Source organism: Dryobates pubescens, chromosome 14 (assembly GCF_014839835.1).
Source record: "Dryobates pubescens isolate bDryPub1 chromosome 14, bDryPub1.pri, whole genome shotgun sequence".
Taxonomy (NCBI): domain Eukaryota; kingdom Metazoa; phylum Chordata; class Aves; order Piciformes; family Picidae; genus Dryobates; species Dryobates pubescens.
The window spans coordinates 8836415-8864204 of record NC_071625.1 but is presented as its reverse complement, the minus strand read 5'-3'; the positions used below and the strand labels follow the sequence as shown (position 1 = coordinate 8864204).

Below are 27790 nucleotides of genomic sequence, written 5' to 3'. Positions count from 1 at the left end.
TAATCAGGCCCTGACTTAAATCACGAATTTAGAGTCCTCAGCTTGTTTAAAGAGCTGTGACAATGGGCTGAGAAGAAATGACTACCCATTTTCTCTTGGCAGGAGATGTAACTGCATGACCTGGCACCAGCAGAATTGGGGAAAGAACAAGGATAATCTTCAGAACAAGAGAAAGGCAGAAAATATACCCAGAAGAAACAATGGCAGAAGATTCCCCCACATAAGCAAACACAAAGAGGTCAATTTAGGTTTAGGGTTGTTTCAACATGTCTTTATTGCTTAAGGACATTTGGTGAGATAGCCATAACATAAACCTCACATCCAGCATTACTTGGCAACACATACCCCAGTTGGAAAGAAAATAAATTTCTTAGTACTAATGCCACATTTTTTGGATGCTATTTTGGAAACTAATCAAGAGGTGGCTGCTCAGCATGCCTCTTCATTCTTGATGGCTTTTTAGTGCAAAAGAGCCAGCAGCAACTTCCTGAAGTCCCCAGAGGTATCAGATCGGACAGCTTCTGCTAACGATTTCTTGTACATTTGCTGGAATCTCTCCTTTATTGCTGGCAGGTCACTCTGAGGAGAAACCAAGAACCTCTTTAGAAGAGTGAGATGTGTTTGGAGTAATATGCCCTGCTCCTACAAAGACTCCTGGGGTCTGATCCAAAGTCCAGCGCACCCAGTGGGAGGAGGAGAGGAGAAAGCAGGAGGTTTAAAAATCTTGGAGGCCTTTCAGCTTAACATTTGGATTTGAGGTAAGCCCATGTCAGATGGTGTGGTGAGAGGATGCTAGCTGTGAAGAGGTCAGTATGAGCCTGTGTGGAGAGCCATGCTGGGGTGGGCCAGGGGCATCTCTGCCTGGTGCTCAGCAGTGCTGTTCTGGCACAGCCTTCGTACCAGACAAATTTGCACAGGTTGCTACAAGATTCTGAGGCTACTCCATGGTAGCAAGCAGGGAAAGAGGCACTTCCAGGAGTGCTCAAGTGAGAGTTTTGTTCTACAGAAGTAATTTTTTGGTTAGTACAGGGCTCTGTGTGTGTGTTGAGAATTAAATGCCTTGTCTTGAGCTTTCCTGTGAAAAAGCACCCGCAGCATGGGACTGATCTTTATCACTGTGGGTTTAATATGTTATCTTGATTGGATCATGTCTTAACAGAGACACTGTCCTGGAGTCTAATTTCTCACACTGCTGATCATTGAGAAATTAGGCTCTGCTTGTCCCTGTGAACAACTCCTCCTCAATGCCAAGACTGAGCACTGGAGTTACAACCTACACAGCTTACAAGGAATGAAAACTTAAAGACTATGTTTAAGATCTCAAATGTCTAGTGCAGTTTTGTGCTTTTAAAAATGACAATTATCTCCTTTGGCTCTTTATTTTTCCTTCCCTCCTCCCCATCTGTTTTTCACAGCTGGCATCAGAAAGAATTGGCAACATATGTTTATAAGCAATTCCCAATTTGGGAACTGCTGCTTTATCATTACTTAACTAGGATTTTTCTTTTACACATATTATTTGAGCCAGACTTCCCCATGGGTTAGTTTTAGCTAGGTACAGTTGACTCCACTTGAAATTGCCTTCATGCTTTCTGGTTGAGTTCTTTTGAAAACAGAAATAGATGCAATATCAAAATTAGAGTTGCCTGGGTACAAAAGCAGAGTGTGACCACTGATGTCATTGGGCTGAAAGGGGTTGACTGAGCACATGATCTGCCAGGACTCACTCCACACTCTCTCCATTTGTATTTCTCCCACAGCTGATGTGAGGTATTACAGGTTGCAGGGTACCCTACCTCAGCCCTGGTCACAAGGACGCGAATCAAGGTCTCTTCATCAGTCCCAGCTCCTTTCATTGATTTGTGCAGAAGTGTAGCAAAGTAACCTGGGCAGTCTTTGGCACAGCTGACTAGAGAAAACAGTAAGAGGTTTCATTAAGCTGGTATATTTACACTTTGTGATACATCTTCAAGGAGAAGGAAATAAATAAAGAAATAATAAAGGAAACTTTCTAGAGTTTATGGTCAGACAAAAGGGCTTTCATTCTGTGCCTAGTCCCTTAACAGTATGCAAGGAGAAACCTTGGAATCTCAACAGGGATGTACATTTCTCCATGAAGAAAGCGTGTTACACAGTGAGATGATCAGAACTGAGTGCTCTGCCATTTCACAGTGAAGATCAAGTGAATGAAAATGAGCACTTGCCCCTCTGGAGTTCCTCTTGCCCATCTATTCTTAGGGTAGTTGCTCACTCTGCAGCTCACAGGAGCAAGATTTGGGAGAACCTAGATCCAGATGGATAACAGCAATACCAGTAAGCTAACCAGAGCACAGGGTTAAATACCAGTCACTCATGCCCCGTGCTGAATTGCTGTCACAGACCCTGTACAGTTTTGTGGTGGCTGGCTAGCACACTTCTGAGGATGCCCAGGCATTTGCTGGAGCTTTACAGATATGGCCTCATGGGCAGCTTAGAGGAGGCCACCTTGTGTGAGATGGCAAATAATTCAGTTGTGTGGAGAGGAGCTGTGTCTAGTCAGTTTGATTTCTAAAACCAAGAGGTCCAAACCAGTGCTGAAACCTGTCTCTTCTTTTACTGGCAGATATGTCAGTTCAGTTGAAGGCTATCTGGATGGCTGTCATCAGGCTATACACAGATCCCCAACAACCAATGGCAAATGATGGCCGCAACTAGAAAAGAAAGCTCTTGATACATGGTTTATTTTTCCTTTACCAAGAGTAAGATAAGCCTTCTCCAGATCTCCAGATGTCTCACTTTTGATGGATTCTTCAATCTCCTTTCCATACACCTATCAGGACAACAAAAAGGAGCTGTAAGATCTGCTGTCTGCACACTCCATCCCACTACTGAAAAACCAGCATCATTTGCCATGGCTCCAACGGCAAAAGGCCAGTTCAGAGCCTTTCCAAGAGAGTGATTCGAGGGCATATGAGGTTCTCTGGTGTAAGCAGTCACAGATCCACTGTAACCAAGAGAAGAAGGTGTGTGCAGCCAGGTGAGGCCCAGTGGTTAATACATGGATAATCTACACCAAACGGTCACATGTATATGAATGAGGGCTTCTAGGACAAAGAAGCTGCAGCTTCTTCTTGAGTGACCTCTATTCAGGAGCAACTGTTTGATGTTCCTCTAACTCCTCTATCAAAGGCTCTGGATGGCTCCCACACAAATGAGGTAACTTTTGGAGCTTTACCAGCCCTGTGAAGTTTTTCTCACTTATTGTCTTTGGGTTCTCAGGGAAAGTTTACAAGCACTGCAGTTGTTTCCGAGTTTTGGTATTGTTCTGGAGGAGAGGGGAAAAAAAGACTGCTACTTCAAAACAGAGTTTACCCAGACTTTTGTGAACTTCATGAACCTCAAAGGCTTTTGCTTTGCTCTGTTTTGCTTATCAGGATGGCACTGCATGGTTCAAGACACTAGTGGACTTCTAGGTCAGACCTGGGAGATCATGTGTACAAGGCAGCAAGGGGTATCTTCTGAGGATTTAAACTTCAGTTTTGCAAACTCTCAACCTGGTTTAGCATCTTGCCCTACTTTCCAGCTGCAGAGGAGGACTGATGTTAGAATGGCTCTAATCTTGGCCCACTTCTACGTCAAGTACAGCCAGGCAGGATGTGGTGGATCATCTACTTGGCTTCAGGAATCAAAAAGCCAAGGTAGCTTGGCTATTGGAGCATTTAACTGAACCCCTGATGTTTGGGCTACTTTGAGGGAGAGAGTATCAGTTAATGACTGGGTTTGTTCTCCTGCCAGCAACAACCCAAAACTTGGATTAAATCGCAAACATTTTTCCAGCTATGGGTTCCTTATTGTGCTGACACTGAAATATGGCCTTGACTGGAGGTTTTTTCATCTCCAGTGCCTAGGCTTATAGTCATTTGATGAACTCAGAGTCACCCTAGGAAAGTGCAAGACTGTGATCAAGAGACCGTAGGGGAGATCTTCTCCTGAGAATAGATATAATTGCTGAGTTTCCATTTCACTGGCAGAAGGATCTTGGATTCCCCATTGCTTTGACCTTCTCAGGTAATTTCCAGGAGGTAGGTTTCAGTGGAGGTCAGCTCCAGGCCTGGGCACGAGTGAAATGTCCTTGGTGGTGACACAGGGAGAAGTACCAGACAGCCAGGATCCTGCTGCCTACTTTGGCTTATGTTTGGAGGCAGGGTAGAGCACAGCCAAATACCTGCACGGGCTGTCTGTCCAACATGGGAAGGGAGGAAGAGGCTGGAGATGTGCCTCTGCCCAGACAATAAAAGCATGTGAAGCAGGGAGATCAGGAGGAGAGACCTCACAAGGCTTTGCTTTGGAGAAGGAGAGGAAAAGACCCAAAAAAGCAAAACTTCAGGGCAGGAGTTTGTGAACCTGTCCCTTTGCTGGTCCTTCTGGAAAGAAAACAACATTGCAACATTTATTTGTCTGGATGTTGAGTAGGTTATGAAGGGAAATAGGTTCTTCACCAGTAACAGGTACAGCTTCCATAAGATCAGGATTGAATTGTGTACAATTTCCCCCAAGATTATTAAAGTACTCAAGAAGCTTTAAAATGGCAAAGAAAGGATTGCCTGCTTGATGTCACTGCAGAGCTGGTAAACTATGTCAGGATAAAGTAACTCACCTTTTCATAGGCTTGAAAAGTAGCTCTCAGCTGACTATAGCTCCTTTTTGCTAAAACCACATTGAAAGCCAGCTCCTCTGTTCCCCAGCGTCCTTCTCCTGCCTTGAAGATTGCATGTTATTTTTTTTTTAAGCACTTGTTTATTCACAGTATAGACAAAAGTTCAGCCAGGGCCCTTGATCTACCAAACTCATCTGTGGCCCCCTTGCTCATCTCCTCATTCTGCTGCTACCCCCATTCTTGGTGCATTTATCACCCTCCAGGCAGATCTTGCTTGCATAGCACAGGGCTAATGGGGATTTTTCCACAGTTGCACTTACTTGATACAGATCTGTGGCATCTTGCTCAGCCAGCTCTGAATTGACCTGCTGAGTCTCGTCTCGAGTTGCCTACAGAAAAAGCACACGAGCAAAAAGAACAGCAGATAAAACGCTGGTTACATTTCCTAGCGGAAAGAAGATTCCCCTGCGGTCCTCACAAACGTTTTTGGTTATAGTTTTGCTGCCATCTGCTGACAAATGCCTGGTAATGGGGCCCAGGGAGAGGCTGGTACAGCTTTGAGCAGTCTGTTCACTTTCACTACCTTCCCTGGGTTTGCTAGCTTTGAGGTGAAGCCTGTACAGTGGGGTTTATCTCCCAGCTTAATTTGCTACGTGCTGGAACCCTGATGAGATTGCTGTCTGCTTCCTCTGGAGCAGGAAGGGACTATCAGGGGTTGGCAGCTGCACAGCATTAGCCTGTACCGTGTGGATACTCCCCTGCGGCAGGGAGCCCCTCCAGTTCCCCTTGGCTGCAGAATTTTTGCCATCCCGCTGGTGTTCCTGCTCACCCAGCATGTGTCCAGAGAAGGGAACAAAACCAGAACCCCATCTGAGTTTGGAGCTGGCCTTGCATTGCGGAAGGCCAGACTGGAGTAGCTCCAGAGGTCCCTTCCCACCTGGTTTGTTTCTTTGGTTCTGCTTTCTGCCATTTTTTCCAGCTCTTTTTCCACTGGTAGGAAGTGGTACTGTGCATGTCCAGCTGTTGGGGTGAGAACAGAGCTGAGGAGTGGAGACTGAGTTGGGGCCAGATGGCTCCAATACAGCCTCTGGCTTTCACCCCTGGAGGGCTGAGCTGCTGGTACATACAGCACCTCAGGCACAAACCACAACGTTTCTTAGGAAAGCAGCTGCTGTAGCTGTCAATAAGCTACTGCAAAAAGGTTCCCAGCACCTGCAGTGAAATGCTAATGGTTTGTATGGTGCTGGATACGCCCCGGTGACTGCAAAACACTTTCCTGACAAAACTGTATACTTTGAGCATTCACTAATGTTAGCATTCCTGGCAGAAATTAGGAAGGACTCATCACTGAAAAAAATATGTATTTCTACTAAGCATATGTATTTGTCACTCCTGAAAATACACCCCAAGAGGCTGAAGAGAGCTGCCTCACTGCTTTCCAGAATGGAAATCTAACTGTGATGTACTCAGCGATGTGACAGTGCTTTAAAGAGTCTTCTATTTATTGAATCTTTTCATTTCTCAGGGCTATCTGATCAGACTGGCCACTGCACTGCATTTCTAGGTGTGATCCTGCTCTCAGTTATACCATGTCTGTAGGGAGATAATAATAACTATTTTTATTTCATGTAGGTGGTTTAAAAGAAAAAGTGCTCTAATGGCAAGTATGCTTGTGAGTGTGTGTGTGAGAATGGAAAACTAACACAACAACAGTCTCTTTCTTACTTGTTCTGTACCTGCCTGAACTGTAAAGTCCTCAGCTGCGATGGAAATCAGATTTCGCTGATTTGGAGCAGATCTCAGCATAACGTAGCCATGACATTGAATGGGTATTGTAGTCATTGCCATGGTGCAAATAATAACAAACCAATGTTTTCAAAGTGACAGAAGTTTTTACAATTCCTTCTGACTTGATAAATGAAAATTTTATATCACAGTATCACCAAGGTTGGAAGAGACCTCAGAGATTGTCAAGTCCAACCTGTCACCACAGACCTCATGTCTAAACCATGGCACCAAGTGCCATGTCTAATCCCCTCTTGAACACCTCCAGGGATGGTGACTCCACCACCTCCCTGGGCAGCCCATTCCAATGCCTAACAACTCTCTCTGTGAAGAACTTTCTCCTCACCTCGAGCCTAAACTTCCCCTGGTGCAGCTTGAGACTGTATCCTCTTGTTCTGGTGCTGGTTGCCTGCCTGGGAGAAGAGACCAACCCCCTCCTGGCTACAACCTCCCTTCAGGTAGTTGTAGAGAGCAATAAGGTCTCCCCTGAGCCTCCTCTTCTCCAGGCTAAACAATCCCAGCTCCCTCAGCCTCATAGGGCTGTGCTCAAGACCTCTCCCCAGCCTTGTTGGCCTTCTCTGGACACATTCAAATGTCTCAATGTCCTTCTTCAATATTAAAAAGCTAAAGCCAAAGAAGGCTCTTATACTGAAGGATGCCTTTTTCTTACTCTAATTAAGTCATTATTATATCACATACCATAATCACATTATTATAAATACCAGCTAATATGATTACTCAAGGGAGACAGGACAGAGAAAAGGAAGTATCTCTGGCAGGTGGCTGCATAAGAGAAAAGCCCCTAGCCTTACCTCGAGCACAGTGACTAGTATCTTCCTTAGAGAGCCACTTGTGTCACTTTTAACATCAGACTCTAGATCCCTGTCGAAGACTGTGGAGAAAAAAAACCAAACCTGTGAGTGCTCACCCAGTGATAAAGGCTTTAAATGAAGGTGTTGGAAAGTCAATACTACTTACGCCGTTTGTATGCCTCCTTTATGTTCACAATTTCCTAGGGGGGAAAAAAATGCATCTATTTAGTAAATAAGGGGGAAATGCTTGGAAAATAAATAAATAAACAAGCAAACAGAATCCTAGAAAGTCAGTATCACACCCCTGTTGTTGAGGCAAAGCAGGCACGGGAGCGTGAGAAACCAAATTCCAATTCTCCACTCATGTTGGAACTCACAGAGACATGGCTGAAACCCAGCCCAGTTTAGTACAGCATTTCAAAGGATACCTGACTTCTGCAGGTGTCCTGCTGCTCTCACTTATCATAGTATCATAGTATCAGTCAGGGTTGGAAGGGACCACAAGGATCATCTAGTTCCAAACCCCCTGCCATGTGCTTAGGGGATTTTGGAAGAGGACCACATTCCCATACGTAGTGGGAACCATCTCTGAATGGTCAGAGCAGTGCCAAACATGCCTTTAACTGGCACCTAGGGATTTCTCTGTCATGAGTGTTGTCTTTATGCCATCCATGAGAGAGATGAGTAGGAGTAAGAAAGGAATTTTAATTTTATTTCCCTTAACTCCTGCAAGCAACTTCAGCTCCAGTATGGTAACATTACTGCTGCAACCACTGACAACAGCCAGCTCACCCGTGGCTGCTGGTCTCAACCCTCCTTCTCCTCCTGGGAGGATGCTCTTGGCAGGCTCTTTGTCCTGCTACCTAAGGAAGGTCACTCATGGTGTCCCAACCTTATTGTTTCGTGTGCAGAGAATCTCAATTAGCAGTGACTCATCTGTCCCAGCACCCTTCATTGCCTTTCGAAGCTCTCGGGCTTCATACTCGCAGGGCAGGTCCAACAGAGCCAGCACAGCCTTTTCGAAATTCCCACTCAGGTCTCCCTTCAGGACCTCTTCCATGTCCTGTGGGGATAGTTGGAAGGGTTAGCACAAAACCTGAGGCAGGATTTGGGGATTTCTTAATTTGTTTCAGGGGATTTCATGATTTCAAAGCTGCTCCTGTACTGAAAAGGGAAAATAAATTCCTTATTCTTTTTTTGTTGTTGTTTGTTTCACCTTGAAAGAAATTCTTTTCCCATCTTCAAATACCAGCTGACAATAGCCCAGTTCTGACTTGTTTAAATAAATGGAAACTAGCATCTTTAAGACCTTAACTGACTTGTTTAAATAAATGGAAACTAGCATCTTTAAGACCTTAACAGGAGACTTCACTTTGAAACACAGTGCAGAAACTTCCTCTTCTGAAAGAGCTGCAACAGAAGGAACAAAATTTACTGAACATCTCTTCAGTTTTTGGTTAAAATTGACTTCCTGGAAAAAGCAACAACGTTCTACAAAGTGCTTTGGTGCTATGCAATCAGTATTATTTCCACCAAAAAAGAGACCCAAACCCAAGCAACCCCAGCCTTCTGCAGTATGACCTACTTAATTAAAAACTTCATAAGACCTTGGAGAAGAAGTAGCTAGTGTATGTATGCTGAGAGTGATGCCTACTGATGATTTATTTGAAGCTCTATCTTGCAGTTAACATTTCCTGTAGTATGGGAAGTACTTGGCAAGTTCAGGACAACAAATGAGAAGCCCAGCTCTGAATCCATTGTTCTGAAGTACTCTGTTACACAATCACAAGTGAGTAGTCAATCTGTTCAAGCCAGAGGCTGACATCGGTGTTGGAGCGGCTTCAACTCGCACACCAGGAACCTTGCTTCCTGGAGCAGCAGGAGAATGGAATAGTGAAACTTAGAGCTCCTTCCTAAGAAATTCAGGCTGCCCTGACAAGCAAGAAGGGCTGCTGATGTAACTGAGATGTTTCATGGAGTTTGCACATTGCTAATGCCTATTCTTGCTCATTCTCATGATAGAACTAAGTCAATAGAATAGACTAGCATAGAATAGCATAGAATAGCATAGCACAGAATAGCATAGCACAGCATAGCATAGCATAGCATAGCATAGCATAGCATAGCATAGCATAGCATAGCATAGCATAGCATAGCATAGCATAGAATAGAATAGAATAAACCAGGTTGGAAAAGACCTTCAAGATCATCAAGTCCAAACTATCATCCAGCACTATCTAATCAACTAAACTATGGCACCAGGCACCCCATCCAGTCTCTTCCTAAACACCTCCAGTGATGGTGACTCCACCACCTCCCTGGGCAGCACATTCCAATGGCAAATGACTCTTTCTGTGAAGAACTTCTTCCTAACATCCAGCCTAAACCTCCCCTGGCACAGCTTGAGACTCTGTCCTCTTGTTCTGGTGCTGGTTGCCTGGGAGAAGAGACCAACCCCCCACCTGTCTACAACCTCCCTTCAGGTAGTTGTAGAGGGCAATAAGGTCTTCCCTGAGCCTCTTCTTCTCCAGGCTAAGCAACCCCAGCTCCCTTAGCCTCTCCTCATAGGGCTTGTGCTCCAAACCCCTCCCCAGTTTTGTTGCCCTTCTCTGGACACACTCCAGCAACTCAACATCTTTCCTAAACTGAGGGGCCCAGAACTAGACACAGTAGTATTTATGTAATCAAAATCTTTATCATACTTGCTATAAGTTTTACACATAAAAGGCTTTCAAGTGCTGCCTTATAAAGACTGATTAGTGACTAATGAGTAACAGATATTAAGGAAATGGCAAAATAATAATATAGAATACATAGAATACATAGAATAAACCAGGTTGGAAGAGACCTTCAAGATCATCGCGTCCAACCCATCAACCAATCCAACACCGCCCAAACAACTAACCCACGGCACCAAGCACCCCATCAAGTCTCCTCCTAAAAACCTCCAGTGATCACCTCACAGTGATATGCTGTGTAGGATTCAGCTGTTTACCTAAACAATATACTGGAGGTCTGATTTTTCCTACGTGCAAAAACCTTTAAGGCAGTCTGTGTTTTCCTCTTCCAGAAATCAACTGCCCAAAGAGACTTCTTAGTTTTACAACCTGTTCTACTTCATCACTGGAAGAAATCAATACTACTTCTACTAAACTCAAACAAAATGTAATGATATGACATCAAATAGTTCCTCTGAATTTGCATCTGGTCTGGGAAGGTTCTGACTTAAAATTTCCCTTTTAAACTGCTTTCTTTCTCTGAATGTGCTGAAGCTGGAAAGAAACTGAAATATTTTACATTTAAGTGATGAATTATTTTCTAGCTCTCCCAGCTGCAATTAAAATGCTCTGATCTGGTGAAGACTGATTTCAAGAAGACTCTGAGGCCTAAGATTTCAATTATGATTGGTAGTTTTGGATATAAAATGAACTGCTGTATCATAAACTAACTGGTGTCTTTAAATCCACTGCACCCTTGATGCCTTCGAAGGTCTTTGGGCTGTATTTGTAGCTGGCATGTGGTTTGAAACTGAGAGGCCATCTATTTCTGAATACCTTGTTATACAGAGCCTTATACTTCTGTTTTATTTGCTGTCTCTGCTCCGAAGTTCGATTCGACAAGACTTCAATGATTTTCTTTTCATCAGTTCCTGAAAAAGACATTGGGTACAGAAATTATTTAATCAGTAATCCAATTCAGCAGGCAGAAAGAAAATGAGATCTGAAAAGGGAAGAAGATTGCTTGTTTGAGTAGTGCCAAGGGCTCAGCCATCAGATCCAGATTAAGCATGCAAATGCTTGAGCCAGCACAACTGAATCGATGGAGTGGGGTGAGAGGCTGGCAGAAGTGAAGATGTGGTTAAATCAGCTTCATTAACCCACAGCCTGTACAAACTGAGTTGTGCTTTGCACAACAATCAGAGAGTGATTGCCCATTGGAATGGGCTGCCCAGGGAGCACTGGAACACTGGAGGTGTTTAGAAGGAGACTTGGTGGGGTGCTTGGTGCCATGGTTTAGCTGATTAGATGGTGTTGGATGATGGGTTGGACACGATGACCTCAAAGGTCTCTTCCAACCTGGTCTTGTCTATCCTATCCTATCCTATCCTATCCTATCCTATCCTATCCTATCCTATCCTATCCTATCCTATCCTATCCTATCCTATCCTATCCTATCCTATTCTTCTTGAAGGTCTCTTCCAACCTCGTCTATTCTATTCTATTCTATTCTATTCTATTCTATTCTATTCTATTCTATTCTATTTTACTCTACTCTACTCTACTCTACTCTACTCTACTCTACTCTACTCTACTCTATTCTATTCTAAATGGACTCAAGGAGAGGAGCAGACACCAGCCTTCATGGTCTGAGTCTCGGATGATGCTGTTTTGCTTGGCAAAAGTAAGTGAGAGTGAAGTGGGAGCATGGGCTATCCTGGTGATGGGCACCACAGCAGCTGCATCTTACAGGGGCCCATAGGGGATCTGAACATGCAACCTGACTTCAGGAGAAAGCCCTCAGGCAGCTTTTAGCTGTAAGTTCTGCAATGGGTGGATGCAGCTTACTAAAGGCAATGTTCTTGTATTTTTCTCAGATGTTTGCAATAAATAAAACTGCTGGAAGGCATTTGTTATGTTTGTGGCTAAAGGGCCAGCACCAGAAAGATGTTCCTTGGGTGCCCAGAAGATGCAGTAGAGTTGCATTAACACATGTCCTGGTGCACCTCCATCCAAAGGCCAGCAGCTTGCCTCGGGTATTATTTCTTCACTGTACAAGGTCTGTAATGGAGAATTGTGTCAGGAGAGACCTATGACCCTGCATGTGATGTGCACTGCCAAAATGCCCAGAGTGTACAAAGATGGCAGATCAAAGGCATCAAGCTGTACAGCAGGCTTGCTGATGTGTGCATGTCATGCTGGTGGACAGTGCCCCATGCTCTCCTTGTGCTCTTCTAATCTGTTATGTTCACCTACTGGGCTTTGTGCCATACCTCGTCTCAGGCTCTCAGGAGCAGGGACTAGCAAGGGTTTCCAAAGAGCTACCAGTGCAAAGGATAAAATTACAAATTCTACTGGCACTCAGCAGCAGCAGCAGCAGCTGATGCATTTTCATTCCTACAAATCACCAGCAGGTACGTACAGGATGAGTTTAAGGCATCTTGTCCAGATCTTCCTGCTTATAATAACAGCAGAACAGATGGTCCAACTTTAGAAGGAAAATCATTCCTATCTGACAAACTGGGGTCAAACCCTCCGTAGGAGAGTCCTTTGGGGAACTGTCTTAAGGGGGCTCAGCTGATAGGACAGGAACAGCACTGACCTATCTGATTCTGAATGTCAGTGCTACACCAGGAAGAAATGCTTAAATACACATCTACTGTGCAAACGCATGGAGTGAATTAATAACGTATCAGACTTGCATGCCACCTGGATGTTCTTCCTTTGCTGGACATTGTCCTCTCCATGGACCTGAGGATCCCATGAACACTTGCAGTCAGTGAGCTTACTCCAAACTACCTTAGAAGATGGTGGGAGACAGTATTTTTGGTAAAAAAACACTGAGGCAGCTGAAAGCATCGTATTTCCTTTCAGCTGATGGAGCTGCAGTAGGCTCTGATGAACATGTGGGGGAGGTAAGGTTTTTTACTGCTCCTTGGAGGCATGACTAGCTGGACCCTGTGGCAGTCTTGGTAGTTTGATGTTGCTGTTTCAGGAAGCAGATATGTTTACCCCAATCCCCTGGGGCCAAGCAATTAATAAACTAGATCTTACCAGGCTTTGAGAAACAAGCTTGCTTCCCTTCCTATTTATCTTAAATCAGAAAAAGCTTCATGGGTGTGCATGTTCTTTGAGTCAGCAAGTGATGGAAAGCATAAAGATTGCTGGAAATCAGTTAGAAAATTGGATTTGTCCTAAGTTTATGTAAATTACAATATTGCCCTTTTAATGAAAACCCAGAGCTTTCTTACCTGCTCCTTTGCAGGCACTATGTATTTTCTTGGCATCTCGGTCTGCATCAAAACCATGACGATGGTGTTTGTTGGTTGACTAGGAAAACAGAGGCACAACAGGTACATGGGAAACAATTTTGCATTAGTCTTCCTGAAACACAGCACTTTGGGCCAGGTTCTTGCTTTGTCTTTGTTCACACCATCTCAATTGAGACATTCACACTGGGCTTTGCTGAAAGACTGTAATCTATCACTAGGGCTCCTAGAATGGATTGACAAACAGTTGTCACCACATGACACATGCTGCTGATCCTGCATGACTTTGTTCTGCCAGTTCAGGCTTATTAAAAATAATTTAAAGGTGATCACTTCATACTAGGCATTTCCATGCCAGATCAAACATTATTTGTTTGCAGTGCTTTGACAACAGGCTGACATAAATGCCTTATCTGCTGCCTGCAGAATCAGGCCTCATCTCTGCAGTACTAGATTCCCATCCCAATCAGCTGAATAAAAACTGCAAACCTTTCTTGCATCGATGCATTCATAGATACAAGATAATTGTAGATGTAGAACATGCTAAAGCTGGTAGTTGTAAATGTTTGGGGGTTGGGGGGGAGCAAAATAGTACATATGGTTACCTTGAGCTATTTGGGATAATAATTCAAAGTCCAGAGCCACAGCAGCGGTTTACAGCCTGGGCATGTCAATGTAAACAGAAAACTGTGTCTGTTCCTACTCATCTGACAAGCTGTGAATCACAAGGGCTGAAATGCTGGAACACACTCTGTTCTGCTCTTCCTAGACGATGGGAGAACCATCTGAGACCAGGAGGTCAGCAATGTGATTTTCAGCCCCTGTCATATCATGAAACAAATCTTTAAAATGCCTAAACACTACACTAATACTGGAAACCAGGTCCTAGGCTCCTAAATCAAGTAGAACTCCATGCATGCCATGGACTCTGGGGCTCTAAATGGGCACTGCAAATGCTTTGGCATTTCCATTCAAATTACAAGTGGATCAGGCTACTTGCTTTGCAGGGCTGCTTTGCCATGTTGGTAGCTGTTAATTAAGGGCTATGATATCCAGGGCAGTTTTACAAACATAGATAGCTGGTCCCATTAGAGGTGTTCCAGGGTAAGCTGCCCACTGGGTTGTCAGAAATGAGTGCTCTCCTGCACTGAGAGACCTGCGTGATGAGTGAGTACGACCTGAATCTCTCCACCTGGTGTGGATGCCTTAAGCACCTGAGGGCATCACCAATGGTTACTGGAGGTGGGCAATAGAATCACACCACAACAATTTCACCATTTTCTTATTCTTAACATATATTTCATTATGTTCACAAAAATGCAATAGAGAAAATTAAAGTTTTAAAAAGAATGACAGAAACCAGTTCCACGTGCAACAATCTGAGCTTTCCCTTCTACCAAGCAGAAACACCAGAAGCACCAGGAACATCTCTGCTTGGTTTCCCACAGATTTACACTTCCTGTCTGGCTGATTTGGATGCCTCTACTGCCTGCTGCAGAAGCAGCAATTCCTGTAATGGGCACAGGCATAATGATTCATCACTGTAGATTCTCTGGTGTCTTATAAGGGTTGAGCTCACGTCTAAGACTTTTGTTCAGGGGATTTCTAATACAGTCTCTCTCTTCTCCAGGAAATTAGCAGGCAACTAATAATTTTGAGACTAACATAGTGCTGGTAAATTAATCCAAAAAAATCTCTAGTAGATTCAAATACTTTTAGCTAGGGTAACATATATACATACTGCAGGGTCATGCATCTTGTTTCTTCAGGAAGCCAAGCCCCAATCCATAGTGTCCCAAAGGCGAGCGCAGGAATGTAGAAAAGCCAGCCAGACAAGGCAGAATGTTTGAAAAGCCATCACAAATCAAAGGCTGTGGGACCTGGTGAGAGTTCTCATTTCTCACTCTGCACAGTCACTGAGTCACCAACTGAAAGACCTTCAGGGAGCCTCTTCTCCAACTAATGAACCACTTCTCCTTCCAGCTCAGCACTGCTAAAGATGTCAGGACTGGTGTGAGCAGAGCTGATTTTGCTTTAGGCAGCGGATAAGTGATCTGATATCTCAAGATGCCTTCCAGTTCTATGGTTTTCTCTATTCCTCTTCTGTGTGGAGAGGAAAATTTATTTTCTCTGTCTTCCAAGAAATGTTCCAAACCACCCAGTCATCTTGTTAGCATAATAAACAACAGACTGGAGTGTTCATCTCATTAGTTAAATTGTATCCAATATACTTCAGTCTTGGAAGACAGCTTTTGGCAAATCAGCACCTACATGATTAAACTTTTATCAATGTACATGTACTCAAGATTAATTATTTACCCTGGCAGAGACCCTTAATGAGCTATAATGCAATGCAAATCCAATGTTAAGTAGACTAACAGTACCGAATGGGGGAGGGGGGGAAAGGATGTCCTATTAGATCTTGTGATTTTACTCTTCTGGTACATCCCACCTTGTCAGGATATTATCCTGTTAGCAGAACAAAGCCTGAACTCCCACCCAAAGGGACAGCCTTAGTGACAACCAGCCCAAATCTCTTCACTTATTTCCATGCATTTTTTTGTGTAAGGACGAAACACAAGCACAAGCATGGGAGTAGGTTGCTGTAGTTTGGTTGTGATCTACTTCCAAATGCAGACCAAAACCATGATGCTACATATTTGTACTTCATCAATAGTGTCACTAAGTATTTTCAATACTTAATGCTACCTTAAGCCCCTTTGAACTGGATCACTGTTGGGATCATAGCAGAAAGTATTAGCATAACAGGAATAGTCACATCAAAAGAGAGGAGAAAAAGCCATTTCAGCTTCTGACCTCCCTGACAAGCAACATACCTCCCTCACAGATGGCAAAGAACCTGGAAATACGTTACTGCACAGCTCAGAGCTGTGGATAGGAGAGCTCTCTCAGGACTGACAGGAAGATCATCACTCCTCCACCAGCAGCCCCTGTATTTGCCATTGGATTGATGAGGGACCAGGGACAGGCTGGCAATGGAACCTGGTTATGTGTGGCTGCTTTCTGTGGCAGCAAGGCCCTGGGACACTGGCACAGCCCTATTCCTGGTTGCATGAGCCAGCCTGACCTGAGACTGCAAACATTCCTGGGAGATAAAAGGGTGACTTGCTCAGAAAGCTCCAGACCATCAATCAGAAAGGCAGAAAAGCAGATAATGCCTATTTCATTTTGGTGTAGAGTCACTGCCAAGAGAAAAAGTTCCAAATATTAAAGCTTTTTCATGTAATGGAGAAGCAAAAGGAACAAAGGGCATAGACTGGGAAGCGAGGTTGGGTCTCATCTAACTGGGAAATTCAGTGGAGACAGTATCTGGTCATTGATGGATGGTGGGTTCACCATCTCCTATCATCCCTGCAGCATAGGAAGATATTCTTCTGCACATTCTTCTTCAGTGAAACTCAAATAGTTTGGCTCAATCATTCAGGTAGGATTTTATATGACATGTAAAGACTTTTAGCACACAGGTGAAAGTAGATGGGTGCTAATGTTTAATAACAAACAGAAGCAAACAGCTGCAGCATGTTGGCAGTGGGGCAGTATCAACAAGCCCCAGGGTCTGTGTTATGGTAATAAAAAGGTGGAGTTCATAAATACCTTTTTGACACATGACAATTGGCAAGTGCCTTAAGGATTACCTGTGTCCTTTTGACCACAAGGTTTCCTCTGCTGTTTTGTAAAAGATACCTATCATTTTTTTGGTTGTTTGAGCAATTTTCTCAGTCATCTACAATATGTAACTGGAAAATTGCCATCTGCTTCCTTGACTGCTCAGAGAATGGTAACAGCCTCTCTGAATGGCATCTGCCATCTGCCAGACAGGCTGTCACTCTCCCAAATCCTTAGGGCTATTTTAGGTCTAACAGCTGTCTGACAGCAGTGTGCACTGTCAGGCTACCTTGTTGCTGGACAGTCTGTTGCTGTCTAGAACAAAACAATTTCTATATGAAGCTTGTACTGGATAATGCAATACATATAAAGCATAGAGATTAGCCTTCATTGCTCAACAGTATTTGCAATGACTCGGTGACATTCCAAACTGAGGTGTGCAAGTGACACTATTTTCTGCATCTGAGACTAAAACTACAGTGACAACAAGACCCTAATAGAATGAGTTGCATTTACTTTTTCCTGTTATAAACAAGTGTCAACAGTGAAGGTAATTGCTCAGTTATTTAAACTGCAACATTAAAACCAGCTCTATCCTACAACATACCCCCTGTTTCTAATTATCTGTTACTATATCATCCCATAATAGCTTATGGCTAATTTTTTAACCACTCAATTTATTCATGTTATTCATGTTTATTCAGGTGGTTGAGGCCCCATCCCTGGAGGAGTTTAAGACCAAGCTGGATAAGGCTCTGGCCAGCCTGATCTAGTGTGAGGTGTCCCTGCCTATGGCAGAGGGGTTGGAACTAGATGATCCTCGTGGTCCCTTCCAACCCTGACTGATTCTATGATTCTATGTTCATCACCAGGATAAAGAAGTCCATAAAGAAGAGGAAAAAAAAACCAAAAATGTTTGGAAGGGGTTGTCTCATGGCTGAATTTTACATTGTCCAGTTTAAAGTGTCAAAATCCTCTTGTGGCTTGTGAAACTTCTTCATGTGGAGTACATTTAAAATCACAGTTAACTACCACTGTGTGGTGGGAAGGCCAAAGTTACAAACGATCAGCTTTCATTTCCAGGGGTCTCAATTCATCTGCTTAAATACAGCTGCTTTTGAGATGTGCCAGAACACCTGACATCTGCATGGAGCTGGCAGAGGTGAAACAGGATTGACAGGAACCTGACTTCCCTGGTGTGGTAGCCAACACTGAGGCAGGAAAGGATGCTAGAAACCTCCAGAGACATCATGCCTGCATCTAGTGGTGAGTGATGCCTCACATCACTTCCTTTCAATACTTCTCTTGCAACAAAAAATGGCAAACAAGCAGCTTTATTCACACAGGACAAACACAGAACTCCATGTCTGGAATAATTCTCTATTATGCTGGGGGTGGACTTGTTTACTTTTATTTTATTCACCTGCTTGGAAATACCTGGTTGGAAAACATTTTGTATGCTGGGCCATTAGGGATAAGTAAAATCATTGGAAATCAGTTTATTCTGCCACTTTTTCAGCTGAGATATCAACTATCTGACTTGCACACTTGATACATCACTAGCTTAAGCGTTCTTCTATCTTATAAAAAAGTTTACATTTTCTACCTTAGCTAAGACCTGCAAAGAGTTTTGTTAATTTAACATTGCTGGAAGCAAAGTAAATGATTGTGTATGCCAGCATGCAAGCTAACAAGACTTGAGTATGCCTAAGCAGGGCTGAAAAACATGGACATGATCTTAGGGAACATCATTTTGACTCTGTCATGTGTTCTAAAGCTGAATTGTGGAAAAAGAAGAAGAAGGATGTTGCACCCCATTAGGAAAGTCCCAAGATGACATGTTTCTCTCTTTGGTCACTTCATTGCTTTTCAAACATTTCTCTGCAAGATGTATTATCTAAAGACTCTCTCTATATCCACAGACAGATAGAAGAGCTGTTACTATAGAGGTATTACATGTTTAGTGTTTGACGAACCAGCTGCATCTACTGAACTTGCAGGTTTCTGTGCCTAACTCCTTTCTGCCTCACAGGGTGGAGGAAACCTCAACATACTCCCATGGCAGCCAAGTCACCCAGAGCAGCAGTCCTCAGTCCATGGCTTGTCAGTAGCCATAGTCAGCAATACAGGCAGAGTAATTTCTCTGGATAGTAACAACAGAATTTGATAGAATTTACTAAAAGTGTTGCATACAAAGAAGAATATTAGAGTCCAGATTTGTAAAGCATAGTAATTTTTTTGACCTGGTTACATTATGTAAAATAGAAATGTAATGACTGTTTGATGCTTCAGATAGGTCTTTTCTCTCCTCCCCAAACACATCATAAAACTTTAATAGGTAGAATAGAATAAACCAGGTTGGAAAAGACCTTCGAGGGTAGATGCTTGTTAACACCTACCACAGCTGCTGTCACAGGACATCCTAAGACCTAAAAGAAACAGCATATACCCTGCATAGAAGGGGACCATGGAAACAAAAAGGATCTGCCACAGCTCTTCCCAAGTGGTGGGTAGCTAAACAAGAAGGCATTTCTGCCTTCTGCTGATTGTGGGCTTATGGCCAGGGACTAAACAAGAATCGACTGTCAGTGAATATTGGTCTGCCAGGGAAAGAAACAAACAGCAATTGCTGAGCTTTGTGATAACAAAATCACACTGTGATAAGAAATACTTGTACTAAGAAAACATTTCTACAATGATAGAAATGCCCTTAGGCAACACATGTCATGTCTGTGAGCTTATCCCCAGAAGGACTCCTCAGGCAGAAATGTTCTCCAGGTTACACTTACTTTTTAACCTTAGCATTCTCAATCCATCAGGCCCATGACAACCTGCTCCCCTCACCTCCTTGCATTACAGACTCCTCCCTGACAAAAGGTTTGGGCTGCTTTACAATGATAAGGTGAAACTCAAAGGTGTCCCAGAGATTCTCAAAAAGCTATTTAAATTAAAAGTAAAGAACACTCCCACTTTCCAGATCAATTCAATGCACAAACATCACAGAGGACAACAAAACAATGCATGGAAATTATTCTTGGAGTCTTGATAGGCAGAAGGTTAAAAAAAAACCCACAATGACAGGCTTTCACAAAAGTCAAAATCAATCAAACTTCTCAAACCATCACATCATCAAAGCCAGTGCTGCTATTCCCAAAATGTCTCAAAAGCACCTTGCTTACAGCAAAGCAGCTACCCAGATTTGCAGGCGGACTGATTCTACTTGTGGTGATTTGAAAAACAGCAGAAATACAAATAAGGCTGAAGTCAGACTGCAGAGAAAATAATTACACTTTACATCTCTAAGAATGTAATGTGCAGTCAAAACCTTTGTAGTGAAAGGGGCTGGATCGAGTCCAGAGAGCAAAAGCTGTGTGGAAATAGGCAGATTTGGAGCTGTAATACTGCATCACAGGTTGGACTTGATGATCTTTGAGGTCTTTTCCAACCTTATTGATTCTATGATCAAGTGCAGCTCTTAATCAAGGGCTCAGTGTCCATGAGACAGGCACATTTCAGAGCTGGTTGGAAATCTGTTTTGCTGAAAGCAATTACTGTTGTGTTAAACATTTGTTCAAATGAACACGTTCACAATGAGACATTTTGATAAAGCTAAAAACCATCCCAATGTAACATCCTTGTTATGGAATGTTGTTGGTGGGGTTTTTTTGTTTGGGTTTTTGTTGTTGTTGTTTTGTTTTGCTTTGGTTTAACATTGCTTAGCTTTCAGTGACAAATTCATTTAAAACAAAAATAATTGAAATCCCTTTAGCTGACTAAAATGCTTCATTTAACATGGATAATTAATCTGATCTTTCTCCCAACAGAAGCAGGTCTATTTAAAAACAAATAAATAAGTAAATTCACTTCTGAAATGTCAAAGCAGGCAAAATTTTGGGAAGATGCAGTACTCAACAGAATGAAACACCCCCAGTTTTACCCAGCTTTCCAGTGCCAGTCTTGACCTTGAAAGAGAAGTTGCCTTTGTGCACTGCAGGGCTTTCACAGCCACCAGAACCCACAGCAACATGTGCTGCAACAGCGTGGTGCCCCTTTCATCCTTGGTTAAATAAAGTGCTTACTGGCTCATCTGCTGACAAACTGGTACTCCCTATGGCTGGTTTCCGTATATCCTCTGTGAGATTGTAAGACTTGCTCTGGAGGTTTAGAAAACAATATATAAAGAAGACACTCATCAACCTAGGGTTGCAAAACACGAGGTTAGGAAAAAGAACAAAATGCAGCTGAACACTGAATATTGGTCAGGCTGTTCCAGAACTGGTTCTCTGATACAGATGTGGGCATTTCTCCAAGATTACCTCTAATTTTCTAAGGGCAAACACCGAATGATGCAGTTCCCAGGTGAGTCATGGGCTGAATTACGAGATTCTCTTGCAGTGAAGGGTCACACCTCTTCCCACTGAAGCCTACAGTCCAACTCTGGCATGCTGCACCTAGATCCAGGTTACATAGTCCAGTATTGAGCTGCCTGAGATGCAGTGCGGTGATCTCTCTTGTCACAGATAGACCTCAACCGGTTACTTTAAATCTAAGCTGAATATGCTTGGTTTATACTGCAGTCAGTACACTGTCCAGTGAAAGGATCTCCAGGGTCAGGACCCTCAGGAGATGCCTGCTGACAACCCTGTGATGTGCACTTATGTGGACACATGGGACTGTGCAGCAGAAGCTTTCTTGGCCTTGTTTCCTATGCAAAGGACAAAAAGAATTTCCTCCCCTGCACACATCAAGGCCACAAAATGATGAGGGAATGGGACCCTTTCACAGGAAGGAGCTGCTAAGCTCCTTGGCGTAGTAGCCGAAGGTTTGCACACATGGTACAAGCCATCTTGCTCTGTCTGACAAAGGAAAGATCCTGGAGAGCTGGTCCAAAAGCAGCACATATTCAGCAACTCTCAAGGCCTTGCTGAATCTGAATTAAAAAATAGTCAGGTAATAAAATGATACAAATCTTAGAGAAACATCAGTCTGCAGCAGCAAACAGGCTGTCTTTTCTTGATACATCCTGTAAACCACAGGTTTTCAGCACTCAAGGAGAAAAATATGTTGCTGAATAAATATTGCCTTTTAGCCACTGGTTTCAAAACGGGAGCTAAAACCTACCAACTACTTCAGCACAAGCTACTTAATTTTCAGAAGCACTGATCATCCACACACAACTACAATGACAACTTTTTGACAAATCAGGTTGTTTTGAGGTTAAATATCTTCATGCCAAGTTAGTTATTAATTATTAAATACCCACATGCTAGCCAGAGTTGTCTCAATCAAAATTCATACAGCAATTTGATGCAGCAAATCCTTCCACCTGGGTTTTAGTCAGGTGTTTCTGTGAGCACCACACTTGGAGCTTACTCCTGTCTCTACTTGTCAGAGATAAACTTAGCCAAATTTTCAAAGTGTTGGCCTCTGGGAATTTTTCCCTCTATATTTAGAGAATTGCTTTGGTGTTCAGAATGTTCCAACACAAATTTGATAAATTAAAAGTAGTTTTCCCATGACATAATTTCATTCTCTCAAAGCCATGAGTGTTAAACCAGTCAGAATCTGTCAGTTACAATACATTTCATTATTCCTGTATTGCAATTAAGCCATGTTACCAACCACGTACAAGCTTCCTACCCACACTTAAAGTAGATTCTGAGGTTAAACCTATATCTGCAGCTGTATTACACAGCATTTAAAATACAAAAGGAGCAAAGCCAAACCCAGAAAATTGTTACATCCTTGGCAATCCAAATGAGCGAATTACTTACCTGTGAACCCCCCATTTAGCCCAAGTGTGGAAGATGCAACTCTTCTGCTCTTCAGTAAAATAAGCATTCAGGTGGAGTAGTCAACTTTTACTAGAGCAGCTAAATCCTACCCAACCCTGGGTTAATCAATAACTACTGACATTATTTAAATTCTAGTCATTTCAAGGTGGGGCATGCTCACCATTCCATGGTGGCTTTATTATCCCCACTATCTCACATCACATCCTGTTGGCTGGTTTCTCCAAGGAAAACAAGGATTTCAGGGTATAAGCCTCGAGATGACACATGCTAATTTATCTAATTGTTATATCACAATGATTGATTTCAAACATATAGCTATGGTAGTCTCCAATGGGAGTTTTCCAAACATCTGAGAAGGAGTGGTCCCTCCTCTGAAGAATTTATCCCAGATCTTATGGGACTTAGTGGTATTTAATATTTTGCTCCTACAATATATTTTAAACAGAACCTCAGTGGTTTTATTGGGTTTATGTAACAAGGTTCTGGTAGTGGGGGACCTGCAGGGTGGGCTCTGTGAGTAAAAATTGGGAGCTTGGGGGCTGCCCCTATGCTAGACAGAGGCAAAACACACTGTTGGTGGTGTCTCTGTGATAATGTGTTTAAGAAAGGGTAAAAAATACTGCACAGCAGCTGTGACAGAGGAATGAGAAAAATGTGAAACACTCCCAGTGAGGAAGGAGGGGGATGAGGTGCTCCAGGCACTTCAGCAGAGATTCTCCTGCAGCAGGTGGTGAAGACCATGGTGATGCAGACTGAATCCCTGCAGCCCATGGAAGTTAAGAGCGGAGCAGATATCCACCTGCAGAGCATGGATGACCAGGTTTCAGGCAGGACCTGTGGACCCATGGAGAAAGGAGCTCACGCTGGAGAAGGGGAGGAACAAGAGGAAGAAGTAGCAGCAGAGACAAAGTATTATGGACTGACTGCAACCCCCATTCCCTGCCTCCCTGCACCACTTAGGGAAGGAGGTAGAAAAATTTGAAATGAAGTTGTGAAGTTGAGCCTTGGAAGAAGGTTGGCTGATAGTAGTTTTAGTTTGGTCTTTGTTCCTCACAATCCTGCTCTATTTTTGAGCCTTGGAAGAAGGTGGGCTGGTGGTGGGTTTAGTTTTGTCTTTGTTCCTCACAATCCTGCTCTATTTTTGAGCCTTGGAAGAAGGTGGGCTGGTGGTAGTTTTAGCTTTGCCTTTGCTCCTCACAATCCTACTCTATTTTTAATTGGCAAGAAAGTAAATGAATTTCCCTAAACAAAGCCTGTTTTGCCCATCACAGTAACTGGTGAACTATCTCCCTGTCTTTATCTCAACCCACAAGCTTTTTCATCTCATTTTCTCCTCCTGTCCTTTTAAGGAGAGAGAGTGAGAGAAGAGCTTAGCAGGCACCTGGCAGCCAGCTAAGGCTGTGCTTTAGACCTCAGGTAGGACACCCAGAGAAAAGTAAGAGAAGAAAACAAGTAGATCTGAAAGTATAGAAGTTCAGGGGGAAAGAAGTATGTACATGGTACTTAAGCAAATCACTGAAAGTGCTGTAGTAATTTTAGGTTTAAAATGCTTTGATAGCACTGTCCTGCAAAGACCTCACTGCCATTCAAACACACTTGAAAATAAATCATAAGCTTTGATTATAGTGTTTGAACACATGCAAGTTAAATGTAAGCATGAAGAATTTTATCCACAATTCAGTGCTTTGTGGCAAATCATTGTCTCAAAGGCATCTTCAAAACCTTCAGTGAGCTGAGAACTATTCACTTCTTTCATGATATTTTTGGGAATAAAGCCATCCCAACTGACATTAAAAGAAACACTAAAGCTGGAGAGAAAAAATCAGCAGGGTTTCTCTGGACTCTGTAAGGCCAGAGGGAAATCCCAAGCTCAAATACAGACTGGCAATCCTACTGCTTTTACTGGTTGTGAGTGAAATATAACAGTCCAGAAGGAGCACCTCAGTAAGGGTTTAAAACAAACAGCAGATTGAGTGATACTTTATCTGGTGGGCAGGCAAATGTTCTCTCTAAACATGCAAACAGGGTAGCAGTAGGAAACGATGTGTTTCTCTCAGTGATCAATTTGATTGACTTATGTATTGGGAGTTTGAAAGTTTGCATAATTATCAAAAACTAAGGCTGCTATGGTACTTTTCAGTGCTGTAAATAACAGAACTGATATGCTGCAAAAGACCTGAAGATTGCACTCCTGTGGGTGACATACCCCAGACAATGAGATAGAAGCATCTCTTGGTATCTTGTGAAGGGAGTCCACATCAAACTATTTCTTCCTCCTTCTGCCCACAGGATGGAAGACTGAGGAACAGGTTTTATGCCACAGTGAGATCAAACAGGCTGGATAGAGAGGGTGAAAAGATACAAAGAGCTTACCAAAGGGTGCCTATAAACATCCCCCTCTGACAAGTGGAGCATGGAGAATTCAAAAACCCAAAAAGAAGATGAAATATTATGCCAGGTAAGAAACACCACACACTGCAGTGCTGCTCTGGAAATCATTGCTGGTGACCATCAAGTGAGTCCTTGCACTAACAGCAACCACAGTATCACTTATACTTGATGGCCTTTAATTTAGGCTAAATGGAACAAGAAATGAAAATCTTTGTTCTAGCAAAGTCAGTGAAATAATAAAGGACCAAGGTGGTAACAGGTAAGAAGTAAGGCTGAGCTTTGTGCTTTTGGCAGAGGGTATTCGTGGCAGCAGCATGCCCCCATGCCTGGAGAGCAGGATGGTGCTTTGCCTGTCTGCAAGAGGTAGAACTTTCCCTGAAGAGACAAAGATTTCCCTGGATTTCTTTGTGACAGAGAAACTCAGCTTGTGAATTACATGAGCAAACAGAATAGATGCCTTCACCAGCCCTAACTGAAGCATTGGTATGAGCAGTGAAATGGCTCTTAACAGTGGTGACTGGCATTCCTGTTCAACTCTGCTGATAGCCGGTGAACCTGTGTCAGGTTGTGAGTTTGCAGAAAGCAGAGACAACCAGAAGAATCCTGAGCAATATCTAGATGGAGATATATCCAGAGCAGACAAAAAGAGCAGTGGGTTGCTGAGAGACTGATGGGGCACTGCCAGGAACCAAACTATTTTCAAACAAGTTTACCAAGACATTCGCTTACAGAGATAAACCGCAAAAGAAGGACCGAAGCTTTCAAATGTCCAATTTGGAGATGAATCTAAGGGGTTGAAACTGGAATGGAAGACCTGAATAGACAATTCAGGCCACCAACAAACTTAGATAAAACCCAGTCTTTGTCTCCAGTTGGAAGTCAGTGTCCTCGAAGGAAGTCACTGTCCCACTCCTGGACATGCAAACCTCCATGATTTCTGAGGAATGAATTCCCTAGGAACTATTTAGTCCTAAGATCTGATCAACAATTGCCAGTTTGAAAAGCAGCTCAGGAGTGCGGCACAAATCACTTCTGAGAAAGAGACAAGGGTCATCTCTGAGAGCAGATACTCTTCACGTGTTGGGGAAGGTGGTGTGCAGCTGATCGAGCCACCCAGGACTGGAAGGAGTGTGAATAAGCAATCCTGTTACAACTTCCCAGTGCAGGTGCTCACTCAGAGGAGAGCTGCACTGATTTAGCTCAGCTTGCTCTTCCCAGGCACTGTATTTTACTTTGTAGACAAGCCCCAGCTACTGTTTGGTGGGAAAAGTAAAATGACAGACCTGCACCAGTCCATCTAGCTTGTTGGACACGCTGGAATCCACCTGTGTGTCAAGAAATGGAGGAAATCAATAGAGGAAGCCAAGCTGCTACTTCTGATTTTAAACAAGGAGGAACTGATTGAAATCCAGAAAGCAATTTTGTTTAATGATATCCTTTCTTAACTTAAAATCCTGTTAAAAATAAAGTGCTTTCACTAGTGGCTTCTAAAATCACACTTCTGCTCAATTATTCTGCCTCTCTGAAGGTCTATCCTATGTGATAGTTTCTTTCTAATAGTCTTATTTTTATTTCCCTCTTGCCAGTGCTATCACTGAAAAGTCTGAGGCGGCTGGTAAGACTATAATGGAATACTGCATACATTACTGTTATCCTGAGCACCCAAATTCTCAGCTTGTGAATTCTCATGTCTGTGTCTTACTACAAGGATCATTTAAGTGGTGGTGCCACTAACAAGATAATTTACCTCAGAGCCATTCAAGAATAAAAAAAAAGTCCTGCCCTATCGAGAGGTGTGTCTAATTACTGACACAAAAAGCAAACAGATGGTACCAGTCAAAGACCTGTACCATCTGGTTTATGTGGAAATGGGCAAGGCAAATGAGGTTTCTCACTAATGACTCTTCATAGTTTATTTATAAACTATTGTAGGGTGTGACAAAGAAGGGCTCCTAAGAAACCTAACAACTGGGTTAAATGATTTGAGGGAAGAGGTCAGATTCACAGGCTCTGAGTGTTGCTGGACTGAATCCCACCAGTGATATGAGCAGAAAGGCTTTATCTGAGACTCGAGCTCATGTGAGCTGACCACTATCTCCTCAGCTCCAAGAATCTCTGCATGTGGGCACCAGGGGGCACATCTGGCAGATGATGCCTTGTGGCTGCAGGGGCATAGAAGTGGGATTCTAAAGACATCAGTGACACTGAAGGAGAACTGGATCTGTCGTTCCCTGGTGACCTATTAGAAGATAACAGAGCACCGTTTCTTTATACTGCTGTTGGTCCCCTTTTAGCTGTCACCACTTCTCCAAGGTTAGTAGACTATGCAGGATAACAGCCCCAAAAAATAAGTAACAGACTCATAGAATCAAGCAGGTTGGAAAAGACCGCGGAGATCCAGGGGTCTCTGACAATTTGTCCGGGTGTATAATGAACTGCGCTAGGAATCTAATGTTAAAATGAACCAAGCACGCAACGAAAGTATTTTAAAGAAGTATTTTAAAGCTGGATCTGCTCTCCGTCTGTCTCAGCCCATGGACGGCTGCGTTGCTGCACGAGAGAAGCAGCCGAGGCGAAGGATAACCTTCTCAAGGCACAAGTGCCTGCGCGATACGGCTGGTGTAGCACCAGAGGATGCGCCGAGCTTCCATACTCCTCTTGCTGCAGCTGCTTGCTGCGACAAGCCCCCACCTCCGCCTGCAGCGCAGCAGTTCATCGAAAACGACCGAAACCTCGCCGCGCCGTCAAGCCGGGGAAA

General features: G+C 43.3%; 1 protein-coding gene across 2 annotated transcripts; it reads right to left on the bottom strand.

Annotated features, from left to right (window-relative positions):
• Nucleotides 1-260: 260 nt before the first annotated feature.
• Nucleotides 261-22635, bottom strand: ANXA13 (annexin A13). 2 transcript variants are annotated; one of them, XM_054167394.1, is made up of 12 exons: nucleotides 22621-22635; nucleotides 20926-21000; nucleotides 13202-13280; nucleotides 10788-10882; nucleotides 8126-8296; nucleotides 7400-7433; nucleotides 7234-7313; nucleotides 4957-5025; nucleotides 4637-4738; nucleotides 2734-2809; nucleotides 1797-1909; nucleotides 261-579 (listed from the first exon to the last, which is right to left on the bottom strand). In XM_054167394.1, exons 1-12 carry the CDS (start codon nucleotides 22633-22635, stop codon nucleotides 460-462), a joined length of 1029 nt encoding a protein of 342 aa, XP_054023369.1. In that variant the 3' UTR covers nucleotides 261-459. The 2 variants fall into 2 exon arrangements, with proteins under 2 accessions (XP_054023369.1, XP_009904070.1); XM_009905768.2 differs by lacking the exon at nucleotides 20926-21000.
• Between the last annotated feature and the right edge of the window lie 5155 nt (nucleotides 22636-27790).